The 21,384-nt window shown below is 32.8% G+C and overlaps 2 protein-coding genes across 2 annotated transcripts; one reads left to right on the top strand and one right to left on the bottom strand.

Annotated features, from left to right (window-relative positions):
• The first annotated feature begins 7,705 nt into the window (after window positions 1-7,705).
• Window positions 7,706-12,926, top strand: LOC107422566 (inosine triphosphate pyrophosphatase). The gene is made up of 8 exons (XM_048478062.2): window positions 7,706-8,023; window positions 8,118-8,182; window positions 8,300-8,363; window positions 8,497-8,506; window positions 10,987-11,018; window positions 11,168-11,280; window positions 12,472-12,548; window positions 12,647-12,926. The coding sequence occupies exons 1-8, from the start codon at window positions 7,891-7,893 to the stop codon at window positions 12,765-12,767; spliced, it is 615 nt and encodes a 204-aa protein (XP_048334019.1). The 5' UTR covers window positions 7,706-7,890; the 3' UTR covers window positions 12,768-12,926.
• A 2,787-nt stretch (window positions 12,927-15,713) lies between these two features.
• LOC125423618 (probable pectate lyase 8) lies at window positions 15,714-20,786 on the bottom strand. Its single transcript, XM_048478309.2, has 7 exons — window positions 20,506-20,786; window positions 19,949-20,008; window positions 19,131-19,205; window positions 17,346-17,988; window positions 17,143-17,246; window positions 16,701-16,839; window positions 15,714-16,608 (listed from the first exon to the last, which is right to left on the bottom strand). The coding sequence occupies exons 1-7, from the start codon at window positions 20,610-20,612 to the stop codon at window positions 16,387-16,389; spliced, it is 1,350 nt and encodes a 449-aa protein (XP_048334266.1). The 5' UTR covers window positions 20,613-20,786; the 3' UTR covers window positions 15,714-16,386.
• Between the last annotated feature and the right edge of the window lie 598 nt (window positions 20,787-21,384).

Genomic DNA, 21,384 nt, shown 5'->3' with positions numbered 1-21,384 from the left:
TTTAATGCAGAAGGAGACACTGAGCTTTTACTGTGATGATCTATGCCATTCAGTTATGGAGGAGAGCTTTTTTATGTTGTTTGCTTCACTTACTGTTTGCTTCTGTGTATATCCAGTTATATTTTGCCACATTCTTAAATTTATCTCCTTTTTTGGGATAATTTTTTTTTTTAATATGAGAAATCCAAAAATGAAAAGGAAATTTATGAATTCCCTATTTTGTATGTTTATAAATTTGGAGAAGTTTTTATGTGTATAAATAATTAGTAATTTTTCATTGTAACTGACAATTTTGATTACCAAAATAGAAGATTAATTTTTGAGAGATTTGTTGCAAAGAATGGTATTATTACCAATTTTTTGAAGTAATGTTTAAGATTCCAAGCATCCAAACAATTTTTGTTTTTGCTTTTCTTATTTTCCTCTTTTGGGTGCTATAAAATTTACATGCTATATATACCAATTTAATATTATAATTTTTGTATTAAATAATAAAAAATTTTACCAATTAATTAAAATTATTTTAACAACGTATTCTAGTCATCATCGTCGTTGTAACAAATAATGAACTCAAATATTTAACATCATAGTTTTTCAAAATAGATGGTACTCAGTTATGCAATTCTGAGATTCAAACTTCTAATATTACAACTAAATATTTGATGACCAAAGTCATCATTTTTGCATTTCATTTTTGAATTTATTTTTCCATTTCATTTCTAAATATCTATGACTTTTATAAGTTACATAGATGATAAGAGTAATTTGTGTTTTTTTTTTTTTTTTTTTTTTTTTGGCGCTCTAGATGATAAGAGTAACTTGGGATTGATTGAGAATGCAAAGCCATTTCTTATTTAGAATTTTTTTTTCCCTTAAAAGTTTTGGGCAAAATAATAGTTGTTCCATAACACTATATTTAGTTTTTTTTTTTTTTTCTATGAATAAAAACTAGATCTAGACACGTACAAATACAAAGCATCTTGATTGACAAGAAAGCATCATAATTATGTTTAGAAAAAAAATCAAACCGAACAAAAAATGCTAAGTTTTTTTTTTTTAATACATTTCAAATGTTTAATTTTTTATTTTTTTGGGGTAAAAATTCAAATGTTTAAGTTTTTTTTTTTTTTTTTGTCTTTTGGTAAATAAATTCAAATGTTTAAGTTAAACTACATTTAGATATTCTTTTTTTATGAATAAAAACTATATCTAGACATGAACAAATACAACGCATCTTAATAGTCAAGAAAGCATCATAATTATCTCTAGAAAAAATAAAATTAAACAAAATGCTAAGTTTTTTTTTTTAATTTTTTTTTAACACATTTCAAAAGTTTAAGTTATGATTTTTTAGAGGATTTGGATGAAGAATGAGTTAAATAATAATAATATTATTAGTTGTAAAGACTCAATTATCACAGAAAGCAGAATCATAGTATTACTAGACAATATGTCTGTGAGCAAGAAAAAAATAAAAACTTTTTTGGCAAGTACATCATCCTCCTATTGAGATTCTATGGCAAGTACATAGCTTTTATTTATTTTGGCAAAAAATAATAATAAAAAAGTACATCATTTTTATATCAATACTTAGGAATATAATCAGAGATTGTCATAATTGACCATGTCCTGTCCTTCCAATGTTGAAAAAAAGTTCGCACTTTCCATTTGAGACACTAATTTTGTTGAACTGGTTTTTCATATACAAATATTTATAATTCAGATGCCACGAAAAAAAGTCTGGAAAATGATTATTCTTCACCTTTTAAAAAAAAATAGAATAAAAGACAGAGCAGACTGTATGTTAACCATTAAAGTAGAAGAATTTTCATTTTATTTTCTAATTTCTTTACATATTTTATAAAATTAGGATATATATGAGTATAAAATATATATATATATATATATATATATATATATATATATATATTTAAAAAAAATGTATGAAATAAAAAACATTTTGTTGGAACCTATACCTTACAATGTATAAAATTTTGAACATATACATTTATAGATTGGTTCTCTCACAATCATAAATGTGTCAAACTGATCAAATCCAATTGAATCAAGTCAAACTTTCAGAGCAGTCCAAATAAATAAGTGCAGAAGTAGTAATTGAGATTCGCAGGATGTAAAAGTCATCCAACCCTTCAATAAAAAATATTTAATAAATGACTGACTTTAATGCAGTTTAAGTCAACAGATCTTAATTAACTAGATGATCAATCTATATAACAAAATCATAACCAATTTTTTTGTTTATTAAAAAAATGAAAGAAAAAGGTAAATATAAATAGGTTTCTAATCATTATATTTGTGTGTCACTTATACATTTATTGGTTTTTTTATAAATAAATTGGAAATGGAAAATTCATTACTAGATCTTAAATTTAGAATTTGAAAATTATCATCAGTTATAATTAACATAGTTATGCCAAAAGGACATGTTTATTGTTACTATATATTTTGCATTTTTTTTTTTTGAGAAAATATTTTGCATAGTTAATAACAAAACTATATAGCAATAATATTACACATGAAAAAATCTAGAAATCACATGCTTTTTTTTTTCCTTCAATTATGCATGTTTGGCACTGCATACAGATTGGTCTTCAAGATCTCAGACCACCTCTGACTAGTCACAGCCCTTAGTTTTCATATCACCAACCAAATATTATGATGGATGGTTTAGATCTAATCCAAATCTAATATAGTTTGAGAACTCATCTAGGTTTTGCTTACTATATACCATTAGAAGTTTGATAGGAAATTTTGTGACAAATTCTGATCATATATATGCATGAATTATGATCTTAACTCAGATTGAAGAAACAAGATGATGGTAGATTGCTCGTTCTCTAAGCCATCTCTTTGGCAATGTCATGACCTTTTTAAGCATGTCTAAATATTTTATAACTTAAATAATGTGCCCTAAGATGTTTATATGCACGCTCTAATTACGAACATTTGTTGAAAGAAGAGTTTAACTCCGATCACCGGTAGATCCAATGGCATTTTTGTTGAACATAATTTTTTTATTATTTTTCATTGTAATAATACATAGGTTTCAAAATTAATAGGGTTAATGTTAAATAATTATATGTGCTTTTAGGAATGAAGATTTTACATGTGGAGAGTTTACGATGAATATACATATTTTATATGTGATTTTTAAAATGATGGTTGCGATATCATGCATCTTCCAATATACAATGAAATTATCCATGTTATGTGGGCTGAACAACATTCAATTTTTTTATTTTTTATTTTTTATTTTTTATTTTTTATTTTTTATTTTTTTGGGTTTCAACAACATTCAATTTAATGGGGTCCATAAAAATTGGCTAGTCAATTTTAATCTGAAATTTAATTTGACTAGTATATGGTAAAACCCTAAAGAAGTTTAGGTCATCGAAGGTAGTGTGTCGCCCTAGAGTACATTGTGTCCGTAAATTGGTAGAATAAAACAATGTTTAATCCTATTGCATAAATCAAGAAGTTGTACTTTGGGGATTGCCAACGAAACCACTCTCAAAACCTATTCTATCGAGATGTATAGAACACCATGACCCAAAAAAAAATGCATAGAATAATATATAAGATTCAAATGTAACTCCCCCATATGCAAAGAAATTTATAATATGCATACATACGTTGATTGGTTATGATTAAAAAAAAAAAAAACGATTAATTTGAAATACCAAACGATCTAAGAAATTAATTGTTCTATTAAAAAGTTTAAGATTGAAAATGGTAATACTTTTATGTACGAGAGATTATATGAAATTAACTTGCAAAAATGTCCTATGTTTTGAGATAATTTCAGACATAAATTTGCTGAAGCTTGTTTTGTAATTTTTTTCTTTTTTTAATATATATAACTTTTCCAAATGAAATGATTTGGAAGACAACTTAGATATAGTATTTTTTGTGAATGATAACTTGGACATAGTAATGTGTTGAAAAAGAGGTAGAGTCAATGGGAGGAACTGATAAAGGAATATATACCTACTCCCCTACATATATAATGAATATAAGAAAAAGAAAATATTTAGAATTCCTAGAACCCAAATCTTTCTATCTACCAATAATGTTCATATTGGAATTAGAGGAATGACTTCCCCATTCTTTACCCCCTACCAAACCCCTTTTTCTTTTCTTTCAAACCAAACATGGCAATAGATCTTCATGATCACAACCAAAAGGGAGAAGATCATATGGTTTAAGAACTCTTCAAAAAGGACCCCACTTAGATGTGAATCAAATCCCACATTTCCACAATCATCAAAAGGAGGAAAAAGAAAAAGAAAAAAGCGAAAAGAAAAAAAAAAATCATAACAAAAACAAACAAAGCATGTTTGATCAAGCTATAAACTCAAAGTAGTGAGAAAAATTATTAAGATTTTTGGAAGGATATGGGCTTGAGTGGAGTTATGGCTTTAGCAACAAAATAAACAATAAAAACAAAAGACATCATTCCTGATTTTGAGGCAGCATCACGTGAGTTTGGGAATCCAATTTTTTTATTTTTTGCTCCACCACTAATTGGACTGACCAAAACCAAACTCTCCTCTTCAATAAAATTATATTTTTTTTTCAATTTAATATTAATTAAAATATGAATAAATAAAGGGGTTATGTACTATTTTATTTTCCATTTAAGGACCTTATGTTAAAATATTAAATTAAACTAGTACTTTAGGACCATAAACGGCCAAAAATATAAAGCTAAACGGCGCAGCTTAGGCAGCTCCCTATTTTAAGGGTCGTGACCTTGGGAAGTTCCCCAATGGAATCTATACACGTTTTCTTTCTGTCACCACTTGCTCTCCACCTCACTATCCCAATACCCAAAAAGCCCCAACCTCATGCTAATGTGTTTGCTTCTTATTTGCATCTATATGCAATTTTTGTATTAATTTTTATTTTCCATAATTTGATATGTCTAATATATACAAATAGAAGATTTTGATATTTTTCCAAAACCCACTCACAGGGTAAGGGATTTAGAGTTGGTATTTGTCTAATTTGATTTTTAAATTTAATTTATTAATTTTGACACTTCCTCGATTAGATTTTTAGATTTAATTCAATAATCATGCATTATCTTTTCTACTTATCACATTGACACTTTTCCACCTAATGTTGGAAAATATTTTCCAACCTATCATAATTTAATTGTTGGAAATATAGTTCAACTTCATATTAAAAAACTAACATCTAAATGAGTTTTTATTAGTTTTAAATCATCAATTAATTAATCATTTTTAGTATTTTTTTTTATTATCACAATTACCATTATGTATTGGAAATATATTTCCAACAACTCATAGTATATTTAAGTGTGTGTGGCCGTCTGGGGGTTGTCTAAATTTTGAACCACAAAGTTTACTTTCCAAAATATTGCAAAATTTCAGTTAGGAACATATTTTGCCTCAGAATTTAGGGGGTTTTGGCCATTATACATAAAGTAACTTAAAATCAACTTGTATTTTGATAAAAAGATGACATTTGACATTTGAACTACTTCAAGGGACAATTTACTATCTGGTTTTTTATTTATTTTCATTTGGATTTTTGCTCGTCACATTAGAGAAGAAGAAACTGAAGGAAAATAAGCCAACCACAAATCCCAAATATAATATGGTGAAGAAGGAAAGCTCACGGACCACTACTCAATAGAGGAAGGGTCTTCGATGGGATTTTTTTCCCCTAAAACATCAATTTCAATAAAATAATTTTAAAATCAGGTCTGAAAGTGATCCAAGCTTGGTTGACTACTTGATGAAGTGTCATGTGCTTATGGACATGTCCACTGAAAATATTCCAAAACCTGAAATAATCTCTTTTTTTTTTTTTTCTTTTTTTTTTTTGTTTTTTTGGGGGACCCCTTTACGCAAATAAAATAATGTTTCTCTGGTCTCTCTGATCTCTGCCTGAGAATGGTTGAAATGCCATGTTATTTTGCATAGCAAAAAGCCCAAGCTGTCTAGTGGGACTAAACAAAATAACAAAGGCCATGAAAATGGTGGATTTGACAAGACTTTTATCATCAAACCCATTTCTTTCAAAGACAAAATAAAGGATTTTAGCCACCAAAAAAAAAAAAACAAAAAAAAAGGGTTTGTATTGTTAATTACCCTATGTCTTTCATGTTGGAGTTGTGGAAAACTTGCTTAGACAAAAATGGGCCATGGATGGGTCATGCATGTCCTGAAATCTTTTTACAAAATTGGTCACCCTATACAGCTCTGTCAGCATTTCATGTTTGGGCTTTTTCTGTGTTCACATGGAAATATGCGATCCTTGTGTTCCTAAAATTTCTATTGAAACCATAAAAACAAGCAAAGAATGGATGGTTGGGGAATAAGTTTCAACAATGCATTTTGTATGCCATGATTAGATTGCATTGTAGTGATACACTTTTGAGAGACAAATTTAAAACACAATTTAAGGTGAAATTGGTAAATCTTAGCAACTTGAGAATGAAATAAATTAGACTTCCCTAGAATATTACCAACTTGATTCAAAGTTTTTATCATAAATTAGATCGAATCTAAGATCCAATCTTAAAAATTTATTTGAAATTTGATTAGGGATTTTTTTTTTTTTTATATATTTTTATATCAAATTGTGAATGGAGTTAGGTTGGATCAAAGTTGCCTTAATCATTAGGCAACTAAAAGGACATTAGGGCATACGTAAACTTTCTAACCTAGAACTCTATTGGCCACTAGGTGGGAATCCCATGGTTTCGTAGCATCCAAACAATACTTCATATGCAGTCACAACTCACAAGAACAAACTGAAGAACTACTATTCAAACAAGTCTGCTATGAGTTATTGCGAAAAGGCCAAAAAAAAAAAAAATATAATAATAATAGAAGTACTTGGTAGTAATATTTTTTTTTCTTCCCAAAAGAGAAAATAACAACAATAAAATATATATATATATATATATTGTATAAATCCCTTCCCTTTTAAAGTATAAATTATTATATTCGGATAAAAACTATAGTAGTATGGTCAAAGATTATATTTTTCATGGTTATTATTACTGTCATTAGCGATGTTGTTTTCTATTGGATTTTTTTATTTAAAAAAAAAAAAAAAACAAAAAAAGAATGGGAAAGGGTGAGAGAAACAACTATTGGGCTGAACGTAGACGAACTGCACTAGTTCTCAAAAAGCCCATAAATTTCTTTTTGAGTTCTGGTTCCATGAGAGCTAAAGTTCGGAAGCCCATTGGGCTGATTTACACTGAAACGGGCTTGAACAATCAATTATCAATTTGTTTTTCTTTTCCTGATTTATCAATTTCATTTGTATATTTACTAATTAATTATTTAACTAACATGTTTATTTTATTTATATGTTTATTCATGCAAACAATCCACCTATTAAAATTTTTAAAAAATTATTAAATAGATTCACAAAATTAAAAAGGACTATTAACAGTTTTTGGTACATTTTACTTACTAGAATAATTCAGACCTTATTAACCCAATTAAGTAAATAATCATAAAAAAAAAAAACCCAACATGTAATAAAAAAGTTTCATGACAACCAAATTGGATTATAATTATATAGTAATAAATAAACAAATAAATGATTCCAATTTGCTTATAAATTTATTTAATCTTTTATATATTCTATTTTTGTGGAAAATTTTGATTTTATATGCTTAATAATGTGCAGGAAATTGATTGACAGAGCTTTTTAGTGTACATTTCAATTACAACCTGCCAAACACGACCTTAAAAAAAGTTTCAGGGACTCAAATGCTCTTCCAAGCAGCAGAGAAAATCAGTGAGAAAAGCAAGAAGAAAATCCACCCCAAAAACCAAAACCAAACCAAACAAAGACCAGAAAGAGGCGGGAAATTTGGGTATGGCGGCGACAAAGGCAACTGGGTTTCTACTCCCAAGGCCGGTGACCTTTGTGACTGGCAACGCCAAGAAGCTCGAAGAAGTCCGAGCCATATTGGGCAACTCCATTCCCTTTCAATCTCTCAAGCTCGACCGTACTATCACTTTCGCTGGAAACACGTAAAAATAGTCCCTTTTTGTCTCTCTGTATGTCGAAAATTTTTGAATTTTTTTTTTTTGGTGGGCCAGTGCCAGAATTGCAAGGCGAGCCTGAAGATATCTCCAAAGAGAAAGCTCGGTTGGCTTCCATTCAGGTCTCATTTTCTCACTCTCACACTCACATACACATTTAAATACACTGTATTATATATGTAGTTATAGATATATTATGTATAAGCAAATTCTGAATGTTGGGTTATTGATTGGGAAAGGTGAATGGGCCTGTGCTTGTTGAAGATACTTGTCTCTGCTTCAATGCACTCAAGGGTCTTCCGGGTATCTCATTTCCTCAATCCCTTGTCTTTGATTTTTTTTTTTTTTTTTTTTTTTTGGTTTTTTGTGGGTAGGATGTCATTTTTTTCTTTATGTGTTATTGTGGTTTGATCGATTACTTTCAAAATTTATGCAGGGCCGTACATGTGAGTTAGTTGCTTCATTCTCAACTTTGCACTCTTGAGGTGAAGTGCTTTTATGTTTCAATTTGATTTGATGTGATTACTTTTCACTAAATGAATTACTGCAGAATATTCTGAAGAGGCAGAGAAATTATTAATAAATTGTTCGGATTATTTGATTAAATGAAGGGAAACAATGTCTTTAGTGACAGAAAATTCTTAGTGATTGATAAAGTGTTGTAATTTTATTAAATTTCAAAATTTTTTGATGTACATTTATCAATGGTTTAATTTTTTACTAACCCTGAACATTCTTATAAAATCAAGTGTGTGTGTGTGTGTGTTACTCAACTACATTGATGCTGCTATAAACTTGTATAACCCAGCTCCCTAGCACTGCTGTTTAGTGAATTCTTTTACACTAGCTTTATTTTTCTCATTGTCTTAATTTTTCATAGAGAATTTTGATGACTACCTCTTCGGGTCTGTTTAAGGGTAGGATGAGAACTTAAGGTTGATGAGCATTAGGATTTCTATTTCCAGGGTGGAGCATAGATGTGGATATTGGAGTGTGATTTGAAAAATTAAATCTGTACTGGCTAAGTGAAATTAGAATCTGTTTAAATTTACTTCAGTGGTATTAGTTTGGTTCTTGGGTATGCTTATTTGTGGGATGATAATTTTAACTTGCTTATATAGCACTTAACTTTAGCTCATTATCTCTATACCATTCTGAGTTTTCCCTGCAAGGGCCATGTATGTTGTTTTGGTACTGTTGTACAGTTTACAGTTGCTCCTTAGCCTTTATTCCTTGGTTTGGCATTCCTTTGTTGTTGAATCATACATTCAGCTTGCCCCTTCCCTCTTGCACACACTCAGCATTTGACATTGGAGGATTTTGACATTTATACCTTTACATTGTCCATTTCCTTATGTTAATATTGATTTAACTATAATGCATAGGGTCAATTAATATCAAGCCTACATCAAGCCAAAAGCATATCATGCTTTGCATTGTTCTTCCTAGCCATTATGTACTATTTTTGAGAAAGTCTAAAGGGACAAAGAAGGGTGAGAGTGCAGTGCGTCTAAAATCATTTCTGGTCGTTTTGCTTGAATTGTTTCCATAAAACATAAGGCAACCAAAGAGCTATTGGATGTACTACATGACTTGCATGCACGATGACGAGATAGCTAAGACATAATGTGGGAGTTACTAAATCAGAAACAATATCTCATAACAGTCTTTCAACCAAAGTTGTCTCAATTATTGTCCTTGTTGTTACCACTAACTCCTCACCACCACCAGTGCTTAATCCTCATAGTTACTTTCTAGTTTATGTTTCTCGCAATATCTGGATGTTTTCCCTTTGACAAGCCAAACATATGGTTGGATAATGCCTCTATAAATTAGGGAAACCCGTATATAGCTCTAATGATCCTGATCAAGGTATGATGGTTGTAACAAGTAACAACTGCCAGACCACTGACATTATCTGATTTCTTGGCTGTTATTTTCCTTGGGTGGGAGAACAGAATGTTTCCTATTGTAAATTTAATTTACGCTTTTTGAATATGATGTTACTATTAGAGCTTATCAAGCTAGTGGAAGGATGATAATGCTCTAGATAGAGAAATATGCATCTTTTCTTGACAGCAAAAATCAGCTCTTCTTCAAGCATTGCAATATTGTGCTTCTTGAAGATGATGTGTTTTCTTGATGCACTTGTAATAAATATGGATACATTTCTTCATTATGGCTGGTAGGTTGGGGCTTTGCTACCTTTTTAATTTATCATGAAGTCCAAAACCTAAACTGTTAAGAAGTGGACCCAGATTGTGTATGCCAGGCCAACACATGAAGGACACTTTGACAAATTTGTACATGAAAATTGAAACGGTGCCATTTTAGATTATGAATCAATATGGCGCGAGAGAGTTGTTATGCTTTTTGTGATTATGAATCAATATGGCATGCTGAGAAAACAAAGAATTCATACCATTTATATCTTCTAGTTCTTTTTCGTACATATGGACTTTTGCCTTTCTTTAATAAGGGGAAATCACTTCTTAAATAGACTTGTTAGTCATACATTGCGTTGGCCTTTTGTTGCCTGATTACTACTTGTCACTGATGCCCCTCTGATGATAAAGGACATTTGACAGTTAACATGTGCTTGATCTTGTTGACTCCTTTTTCTGACAGTAAGATAAAACTTATTACATAGCTTTTATGTAAACATTTGCCTTGCTTATATTTACAGATTCTTATTTCTTGAAAGCAAATTTGTTGTATACATTTTTATGTAGCATGTTTGCAGGCAATTCATTATATGATGACTTTCCTGGCCCTCAACCCGCCAGTTTTAGAATTCTGTCCAGCTTATTATTGATTATTTACAAAGTTATATGTGTTTTGATACTCGATAATACTCTAGAAGTTTTAATATCCTTTTGTCAAAATATGTTTTTGATCATTTTTCTATTGTGATTATATCATGCAGCAAGTGGTTCCTGCAGAAGATTGGCCATGAAGGTTGTATTTCACTAACATTTTTTTCCTTCCACTTTTGCTTCATTGCATCTTTTGCTTATGTGAAAATTTTCTAATACTTGGCGGCCTTTGTGGCCCGTATTCTAACAAAAAAGATAAAATATTCCTAATACCTTTGTTTCTCTGCTTAGGTCTCAACAATTTGTTAATGGCATATGAGGACAAATCTGCTTATGCTTTATGTGCCTTTTCTTTTGCTCTTGGGCCTGATATTGAGCCAATCACATTTCTGGGGAAAACTATGGTATGATAATTTTTGCATTTTATTCACATTAGCATTGATGGTTTTCTCTTTTTTAACTTTTGCCATTGGCATTTCTGTAATCTATATTATTGTGACTTATGAGACCAGTGTATACCATATGTGCAATTCAAGTCTTGGAGAAGTCAATTTTGATGTTCTTATTGGGTTACCGTGACTGCTTTCTTCATTTTATATGCATTGATATTTACGAATGAAACAGAAATGTTTCTTGGCCCTTATACAAATCTTTAACATTGTGTTACTTTCAATAGGAGAGATAAATCTTGAAAACAGAAAAAAAAAAAAAAAAAAAAAAAAAAAAAAAAGAGGCTGTGATTTTTCTTTCTTGCAATGGATTAGTGACATAAGTCAGAAAAAAGAAGGGATAATAAGCAGAGGAAGACAAAATTAAGATAACTTTTGTTAATGTTAGCCAATTTTGTTGGAAATTTCAACTATTGTAAAGATGAAAAGTTTGTGGGCTGAAATAAAAATCCTGATTGAGAATAACTGAAGTATTTGAAATTTAGAGAAATGGAAACTGTAATCATTTGATAGAAAGAGCATTTAGAAATATCTGCAAATTCCCAAACTTGGTTATATGTGTGTATCTATTCTGACATATATGCTCTCATGCATATACGCCTCAAAGGGACACGATTTTTTTTTCTGTCTTTGGTCCATTGAGTTAACAGTCAGTGATAGCCATCCTCTTTTCTTTGTCCTTGCATATGTTTCAATCCGAGATTTGTGTCTTCCTGTTGGAAATGCATGGTATGCAGTGAAACAAGGCCTCAAAGGCCATTGGTAAAGTGACAAGAGTTTTGGTATTCCAGTTTTGAGTAGGATGGTTCCTGTCTTATTTGTTCTCTTCTCCCTATCAAGTGTTGTGAGTTTTCTTGTACATTAAACAACGTTGACCCTATCTTATTCCATGACAAAATAAAATTATGAAGGTTGTACCATTCAACTGGTGGAAAGATTTACCTGTGGTACTGATAGTGTGCCTTTTATAAGGATTATATTGTTTTTGTTGTTTCTGTGGATATCTTGACAAAGAATATATGGATTTAAAGCAGATATTTATACAAGATGGCTAAAAATTGACTATTCCTCTTCTTTTTTTCTTTTTTCTTTTTTTAAAAAAAAAAAATATATATATATATATATATATTATGGATGGCATACCAGGGGAAGATTGTTCCAGCGAGAGGACCTAATGATTTTGGATGGGATCCGATATTTCAACCTGATGGCTATGAGCAAACGTAAATCCATACTGTACACTTATCCAATTTTTCTGTTTGTTTTTGTGGTCCATAGTAATTAAATCAGAGGGTGATATTTTTCTGTCTTTGTTTTGTAGTTATGCTGAGATGCCAAAGGAAGAAAAGAACAAAATTTCTCACCGCTACAAGGCTCTTGCGCAGGTGAAGTCTCATTTTGTTGAAGCTGAATACAAATTTCAGACAGACAACTCTATCTAAAAGATATTGTTATCTAGTTTCCATTGCATAGCAATTCATTAGTGGTATGTTCTATAATGATCTGTTGAAAATGCTAGACACCATTAACAAGTGCATTATCTAGTACTGTTTGCTTTCCCATGGAGCACTTTTTATACATAAGGTACTTCTTTAATCAAATTTCTCACATGGCCTTTTTATTCCTTTATTTATTTTATTTTTCCAAATAATGGAAAAAGAAATTTACATAGTCCCAAAACCAGGCTCAAAAACCGGAGAAAATCAATCAAAAATGTCTTAAGACTGGTTTGCCAAATTCTACCAAACTATAATATTTGTTAGCTCATTTTCCTCGAAAAAATCTGGATTGCACTAGGAAAAATAATAATAATAATCTATAGATTCTTGCCAGTTTACAGCATTGGACAACGTGGAGCAAAGAGGTCAACAGAGCGTAGATATAAATTGTAATCTGGTTTATCCAGATTCTTGCAATCTTCATAGATGCTATAGTATATGTTGAAAAAATTAGCCTCGTGCAAGAAATGGACACCAACCAAACTGAATCAGATTCCACAGTCAATTTGGGCAAGTCATTGTTCTAGAATTTGAGATCTTTTGAAGCACATAAAAACAGCCTGTAGCCACCTTGTTTGTAATATTGAATAATAAGGACAAATTGAATTAAACCGATTTAATGTATTCATGAAGTCAAGTAAGCAATAACTTTTGAAGACACGGTTTGGTTAGGCATGGTTTAGTTCCTGCAGGCTCAAAATTCTACTTCCAAAGTCTTATTTCAAGTCGCATTTTTCTTCTATCAAGAAGATTTCACATGGTGAAAATGAGAAATGAAAATTAAAAACGCGATAATAAATTTATGACACAGCCAAAAAGATACCAATTAGATGACTCATCAGAAACATGACTCATTTCAATTACTTTATTGGTCATCAAGTAAAACTTGACTCCTACTCGAGCTTTTTACTCAATTACTCTTTGGGTCTTCTTATTACTAGATTGTCACAATCTACCTTTTTCCTTTACCTCAGGTTGTTTCTTTTTTTTCCTTTTTTTCGTTTCTAATGGTTATAACAAAAGGGTTGTTTAAGGAAATAAGTATGGTCATGTGAAGTGGTTTGAGCATTATAATGCTTTTTGCTAAAAGAATATAATTAGGTATGAAACTTTCACCAAAAACCGGCTTGTTTTTCTTTAAATGGAGCAACTTTCGTCATAAATTGCTACACATTTATTTTTCTCTCCCATTTAAGCTTCTAAACTCAAGCATTGTCATGTGCATACGTCAAATGCATGAAAATTTCCAATTGGAGTAATTTATTTACGTGAAGCAAATGCATTCATGGGTTTATTTTCATATAGATTAAATTCCCTTTTTTTTATGTAGTGAAAATATAAACATCCTTTTTTTTTTTTAAAGAAACAATCTAAATAACAATAATTATTTGTGTTACCAGGAATTAAAAAATTCTTCATTTCCTATTTTATGATATGTCCAAACCCTATGAAGATGATAATAAACTTCATATGGGTTTAAAGTGAAACTCTAAGAAAAGAAAAAAAAAAATGTTGTTTTGGAACTTATTACCAAATATAAATTAGATCAACAATATTGATCAATAATCATTTCTAGCAAAATAGTTTTAACCGTGTTAATTAGAGTAATGATTTTGTTATTATAAGCTAGGGAAAATTTTCTTATATCATAATTCAACTAACCCAATAAAAGGAGAAGAGAAGGTCTTCGTGTTGTATCATTTTGATAAGAAATTTTCGTATTGAAATTTCCTATTCTCAGTACCATAATCATGATTTTACCAACTTTTAGTCCCTGTAGTTATGCTGTCAATAGCTACTTTATCCACCTGTAATTTTACCATAATATATATAGATTTATTAATGATTGAATCACGTTGTGTTACAGTTTTGGGCGATTAAACAAAACACAAGGCAACAAAAAGAGAAAACATCCAAGGGGTGGGGGTCAAAAACCATTAAAGCTCAAATGGAGAAAATACAGGGACATTGTAGTGGTGAGGTGACAGCTCCATAACATGTCTATACATATGCAAATTGGGAAGAGAACGAAAATGGTCCCATATCCATTTCATTTCCCATGGATGAATTTTTTTTTTTTTTTTTTTTTTGAATTTTTGGGTATAAAGAGATAGCAAGAAAATCTTCACAAATTCACATGCCAGATGGGTCCTGTTTCACATGGAAGCCAATTTAATTTGCATCATCCAACATGTGAAAATAGGACTCCTCACTGCCCTCTGCTTCAGAAAGTGCCTTCATTTTTAGTTAGATGCAGAGCATAAGCATCATTTAATTCTCATTCACAAGTTTAGTGGTGGGACATTTCCACAAACCTATCCATCTCTTCTGCTCACCGTTTTCAGTCTTTTAGATGTACTTCACTAACTGATTCTTCCATCTTTTCTAATATCACACATCATTTAGTTTTTATAAAAAAATAAAGTAGAAAACTGAGTTAAAATCTATTAAAAATACTTCTTCTACAGGTTTCGTATCATTGTTCGAGAAAGCAGTGATTTCGCTGCTGAGTTCCATTTGTGTAAATAGTGCACACCGTTTTCAATGGAGTGATAATCCCACAAAACCCCATAATTTTCATAAATTCAAGTAAAATAACGAATCTGGCCATTTGATTTGGAAGCCAATATAATTTCAGGGCCCAAAGCAATCCAACTTTTATTCCTCTTTTTGCTAAACAGTTGGAAAATTAAATTCCAGTAATCCATCATTTGGTAAGATTATAAAGTTGAAAAGGGTGATAATGTTGAATTAGTAGGGTTAATGAATCAAAGCCATGTGGTATGCTGGAAGGCACATGAGAGAAGAAAGAATTGCCGGCAGAGAGAGAAACATTGACAAAAGACACTAATAATGACATAAAAGATTTTCCACAAATTGCACAACCCAAAAAGTAAAAAGTTTGCTTCCATTGCCATAGAAATAAAGTCAAAAAAAGCCAAAAGAAAGAAAGGGGAAAAAAAAGAAAATACATCACTGCTATTGCTATGCATCATCTGTAACAACTTTTCTCATAACTCAAAGTTTGACATTCATACTATTGCTTGTATGGCTACACAAATCCAAAGGAACCAAAAAAAAAAAAAAAAAAAATCACAAATTCAATCAAATCCTATGAAAGCCAGAATAACAGGACGGTATGTAGGAGAGACTCAGATTGACACTTGCAGAGGAGATAAGACTCACAAATGGTGGGTTAGGAATTGGGTAAAATTGGGAGGGAAAAAAGATAAAACAAGAAATGAACAACGCTTCCGCACCAGCTTGTAAAAATGGAATTATATTTTTCAGTTGAAGCAGGCGGAGGTTGGGTGGGTAACGCAGATAGAGACAAACACAATATTATGACAATGTGTAAAATAATGTACACTTGTCAAAATATGTGAAACAGAAAGATAGGGGCAAGGGAAGACCAGTACAATTTTGATGGCAATATGGATAAATTGGGTAATGCTATATAATTGTAAAAATGAAAAAGAAAGTAAAAATCAAACTGGAAAGATAAAATGGCCCTTTTCTCTTTTTGTGGCCCTTTGAATGGTGCTGAGATTTACTACTGCTACTAGCATTGATGGCCTCTGCGGCAACCAAGTACACCAGCACCGGAAGTCATGGTACCGACCATAGCAGAGGACTTGGCTCCTAAACTTGAGGCCCTTGCATAACTTGCTGATGCACCAGCACCAGATGGAGTGAAGTAGGCACCATTCAGCAGCAGATCTCCCTCTGACCTCCAATTCCAACTCTTCCACTGACTTGCAGCTGTTTCCACCCTTTTTGTCACCTGTCCAAAGCAATTTTTGCCATATCAATAATCAGAACACTTTACATGAAGAATAAACTTATGGGATAGTTAGTTTCTACTATTGTAAATACCTCCTTTGCAAAGGGGTTGGTTGGAGCCGAATATCTGTTGCCCTGGCTGTTAATGGTAGGATTTGCACTTCCACCAATGGCATACATTTCCCAGTGAGTGTAGTCATTGTTCACCACATGGAAATACCCGTGCCTACACCTGTCATTGTTCATAAACTTTCTCATTAGCAGCAGAAATGGCTCCATCAAACTTTTCAGAGCTTTAACTATCAAAAGCAAATTTGGTCAGCTACCACATAAGCCAACCAGATATCATTAAATGAAATTCCCATCTTTCCATTTGTTAGTTATACTTTTTTTTTTTTTTTTTTTTTTAAGAAAAGGGAGAAAAGGGTGAAACATATCTTTAATATAATGCTAATGCAAACTTTTAAATAAGCTTAATCTATCAGGAAGATCATTTTCATTGGTTAGGACTAAGGAAAACAGTGCATTTCAGTACCTTGGCATTCTCTGGATGAGTCCCTCTCCAAAATGGTTGTACGCAATGGTGACTTGCATTTGCTTGTCTCTTGTATAAGAGTCACTATGGCCCAAAAGTATCACCTATTGTACAATGACATAATTATCATCGTCTGTTTTCCAACAACGAGAATACTTGAAAAGAACCTTGTGTTAAGTTGATAACAAGTCAAGTAAACGCACCTCATTGTGGTGGGTGAAGTGGTTGTTGGAAATGGTAATGGCGGTCGAGCCAAGGACAGCGTCAACGAGGCCATCAGCACAGTTAGAGAGGGAGTTGTGATCAACCCATATGTGGCTTGACCCAAAGATGGAGATGGCATCACCATCAGCCATCGTTCTCCATCCAAAATGAGATGGTGAGCTCCTCACCATGGCATTACCAGTGGGCTTGCAGTCATGGATGTGAAGACCGTGTATAATGATATTAGTCACGAACTGAATTGTGATGCAAGCTCCATTAGCAATGTGGACATTGACCCCACGACCATCAATTGTTTTGAAGCTGTTCATGATAAGCTCCTGCTTCAACTGTATCACCATGTCCCTCTTGAACACAATCCACAGAGGCTTGTCCTGGATGACAGCATGACGCAGAGTACCAGGTTTTGGGTTAACAGGGTCATCATCACCGGGGTCGGTGACAACATAGAATCGACCATCACGACCACCGATGGCATTTCTACCAAAACCAATGCCACAGTCTGCAAGACGCTTGCGGTTTTTCTGCCAGTCGGGATCGCAGCGCCAGCAATCATCAATGGGATTGCCAGTTCCACATGAGAAAAAACCAAGCTTTCTCCTTTCAGTGCTGTTGCGGATGCTCCTGCCATAACAAAAAACCAGTGTTTTCTCTATCACCATTAATGTCATCAATTCACTTCATATTAAAAAATTCAGTTCACTGATTGTCTCTGTAATAGTCAATTAACCATTACATTTCCTACCATGTTTGTACATTTTCTGTTTGCAATGACAACTATGTACCAGAGTTAAACCAACAAGGGCTTGTAAATTTTATGTACCAGAGTTAAACCGACAAGGGCTTGTAAATTTCCTAGAGGGTTGATAAGTGTCGGTGGGGGTAATTTCCCTCGGCCTTCTAACGGTCAAAAGAACATCCTACTAGTTTTGTCCGGTTGTGAGGATAATTGGATATTTCCTGCGTAACGGGTAGATATGTTTACAATTCTAAGTTTGGTATTGATTATGGCAGTAGAAAGCGGGTACAAAAGGCATACGTATACCCTTTGTTTTTTTCCTCATTTAATTTTGGGTACATGACCACGGGATTAGTAATAATCAAGTGTTAAGGAGAAAAGACATCAAAAAATTTATATTCGTAAAATTCCACGGATCTTCAGAACCTTAATTGGCAAGTGAAAGACATCATTTAGAAACAGCATGGAAAAAGCGTAATCTTTGACTCTCTGAGAAAGAACAGTCAAAATGAAAAAACCCAGATCCCATTTTACAGTGAAAAAATCATATAGAAACAGAAGGAAATTGAACGGGACCCAGAATGGATAGGCAAAAAACCAAAAAAAAAAAAAAAAAAAAACACAAAATCATCCAAAACACCCAATAAAAATTTATTAACATTGAAACAAATGTAGAAAGTGGGTTTATTATTGCCAATTGGGTCAGTTAGAGAGTAGGTCTACTACTATTAAAGGACTGATAAATAACATCCCCACCATGGGTCAGTTAGAGAGTAGGTCTACTACTATTAAAGGACTGATAAATAACATCCCCACCATACCCTCTCAAAAGGGTCCCCCCACACCCACCCAACCCAGCTCCATCTCTGAAAGCAGTGAGATTTCAGGAAATAGCTTGCCATTTGCAATTAAACCAACACAAAACGCAATGTACAAACTAACATGCAAGTACGCCTACGTATACGAAAAAGCTTTTTAATTTATATGGAAAAAAATAAATAAAAAGGCAAAAATAAGAGAGACCCACATCTCAACCAAGGAGACGACTTCTTCTGGGTCTTGAACTGCATTGTCGTTCAGCCCCTCAGCGAAATGTGCGAGCCTGATTAAAAAAAAAAAAAAAAAAACAAAACCCAAAATCAGTAAAAGACAAAAACCCGGAAATTACCAAAAAAACGGAATTAGAGGTTGAGTCCAAACAGAGAGCGGCATTTGTCGGTTCACAGTGAGCGAGTGCAAACAAAAGTAGTAGCAGAGGATAAACATCACCGTTTACACGAAGTACAATGTATGAAGAGAGAGAAAGAGAGAGTGAGAGAGAGAGTGTGTGTTGTGCTCGAGGCAGAGGCACGAAAAAGCGGTCAGTGTCAGAAAAAAAACCGTTATAAAAGCGATGAGGCGACTGGTCGGAGGTAATCGAGTTAAATGACCAAATTGCCCCCAAATATTTACGAAGCGCAGGCATAAATGTGAAAACTGACCGAGGATATTTTGTGAGGGTATTTCTGGAAAACGACACGAGAGCTAGCGTTTTACGGTTTGTGGGGGAAGAGAGAGGGAGTGAAAGGGAAGGTGTTTGAGAGCCGTTTTGAGAAAACTAACGCAACGGAATAAACGGTTCAGATCTAAAGATCCAGATCTCAACGGTTGGGATTGTTGTTTTCGGTTATAAAGAATCATAGGGGGGGGGATACAGTAATTAGCACAGAACAAAAGAAGAAATCTAACGGTGGGAAATGAAAGTAGGGACAAGATTAAATGGCTAGGATCGGTTTTCAGTTAAAGAAAAAAAAAAGAAATAACGTTGGGAAGAGAAGGTGTTTTTTTGGTTAGGTGTCCACTAACCTGTCCGCCATTGATGAGTTCCTTGAGCTCTGCAACTGCCCAGTTTCTCCACCTTCCTCCCTGAATATACAACCAAAATATAAAAAAAGAAAACCAAAGCTTAGTAAAAAAGCACAGTAAATACCCTACAGAGAACTCTCTCTCTCTCTCTCGGTGTTTATCCAGAGAATGTGGAGGTTGAAAAGGACGGCACTAAAAGCTCCATAAGCTCATTTCTCTCTTTCTCTCTCTTAGTAATACGGAATGGATGAAAAATAAGGTGGTCTCTTTAAGAGAAGCATTTACGAACACTTTTTAAGTAGAAGTTTTCTGAGCTTTAGTAAAGAATGTAATTAATGGTGGCCCCAATTAACACTAAAGTAAAACTAAACCACTCTGAACCCTTGCAATTCACTCCGAACTCATCCACATAAAATTTCCAAGAAAAATTAAAAGAGAAAACCTTATGATTCAGAAACCACAATGAAGCTCAGCATTCTAGGAGAATTGAATTCAGAAACGCAAGAAAAAGAGGAAGAAGAAGAAGAAGAAGAAGAGGAGGAGGGAGAGAAGAAAACCTGGTTAGAGAGATCTCGTCCAACCGTACTCTGGCAAGTGCGCCCACGAAGCAGAACATGACGAGAACCACCATGAAAGTCCAAACACATCTCCGAGAATCCGCCATTCCCGTAAAACCCACTTTTTCTCTTCTCTATGCTTGTAAAATGTGGAAGAACCAGAGAGAGAAAAGAAAAAAAAAAAAAACACAGAGAGAGAAAGAGAAAGCAAAATGCAGAGCAGAGCAGAGAGAGAGGAAAAAGCAGAGGAAACGAGTGGAGTCAGAGTATGAGCTCCCACAATACGGCTCTTTTTATAGAGTCACCTACTCCGGACTCTCTTATTAACGCCGTTTACAGTTACTTACACTTTTTCCCTTCTTTTTTTTTTTTTTTTTTTCTTTATCATTATCTTTTATTTTATTTATTTATTTTGGTTTTAGGTTTTTGACCCTGGTTAGGTTTAGTTTAACCCAACAACCAAACAACCTCACTCATTAACCTCCACCCTAACCTCTCTAACCGATATTTTAACTGCCTCCTGAACACACACACACACACACACACACGACACGTATCTCGCACGTGCATTCCCTTTCCCTGTCACGTGACATGTACGGCGTTTTTTTTACTACCTTGAATTTCACTTTTTTTCCTCTGAATTTTACGGGGTGATATAACGAACTCTTTTTGACGGTTTAACTGTGGGCCCGACCCTTTTTGCCACGTAGGCAATACAGTTGCAGAGGATGAGAGGTTTTTTAGTGTACGGATAGCGTCACGGAAACAGATCTCACGGTTTTCCGCTGGTTTTGCGCCAAGGAATTAAAGATGAGAAGCGAAAATAAATAAATAAATTAATTGAAAATTTTTAGTTTTTTATAAATTTTTTTTTTGAAT

The sequence above is a fragment of the Ziziphus jujuba genome, chromosome 3 (assembly GCF_031755915.1).
Source record: "Ziziphus jujuba cultivar Dongzao chromosome 3, ASM3175591v1".
Classification (NCBI taxonomy): domain Eukaryota; kingdom Viridiplantae; phylum Streptophyta; class Magnoliopsida; order Rosales; family Rhamnaceae; genus Ziziphus; species Ziziphus jujuba.
Note: the sequence above shows the minus strand (reverse complement) of the source record. Positions and strands in the feature narration are given on the sequence as shown.

Coding starts and splice junctions, on each gene's coding strand:
- LOC125423618 (XM_048478309.2), bottom strand. CDS start 20,612: ATGGCGGATTCTCGGAGATGTGTTTGGACTTTCATGGTGGTTCTCGTC. Junction 19,206..19,948: donor AACTCATCAATGGCGGACAG/GTTAGTGGACAC, acceptor TTTTTTAATCAG/GCTCGCACATTTCGCTGAGG. Junction 17,247..17,345: donor ACTTCACCCACCACAATGAG/GTGCGTTTACTT, acceptor ATTGTACAATAG/GTGATACTTTTGGGCCATAG.
- LOC107422566 (XM_048478062.2), top strand. CDS start 7,891: ATGGCGGCGACAAAGGCAACTGGGTTTCTACTCCCAAGGCCGGTGACC. Junction 11,019..11,167: donor GCAGAAGATTGGCCATGAAG/GTTGTATTTCAC, acceptor TTCTCTGCTTAG/GTCTCAACAATTTGTTAATG. Junction 11,281..12,471: donor CATTTCTGGGGAAAACTATG/GTATGATAATTT, acceptor ATGGCATACCAG/GGGAAGATTGTTCCAGCGAG.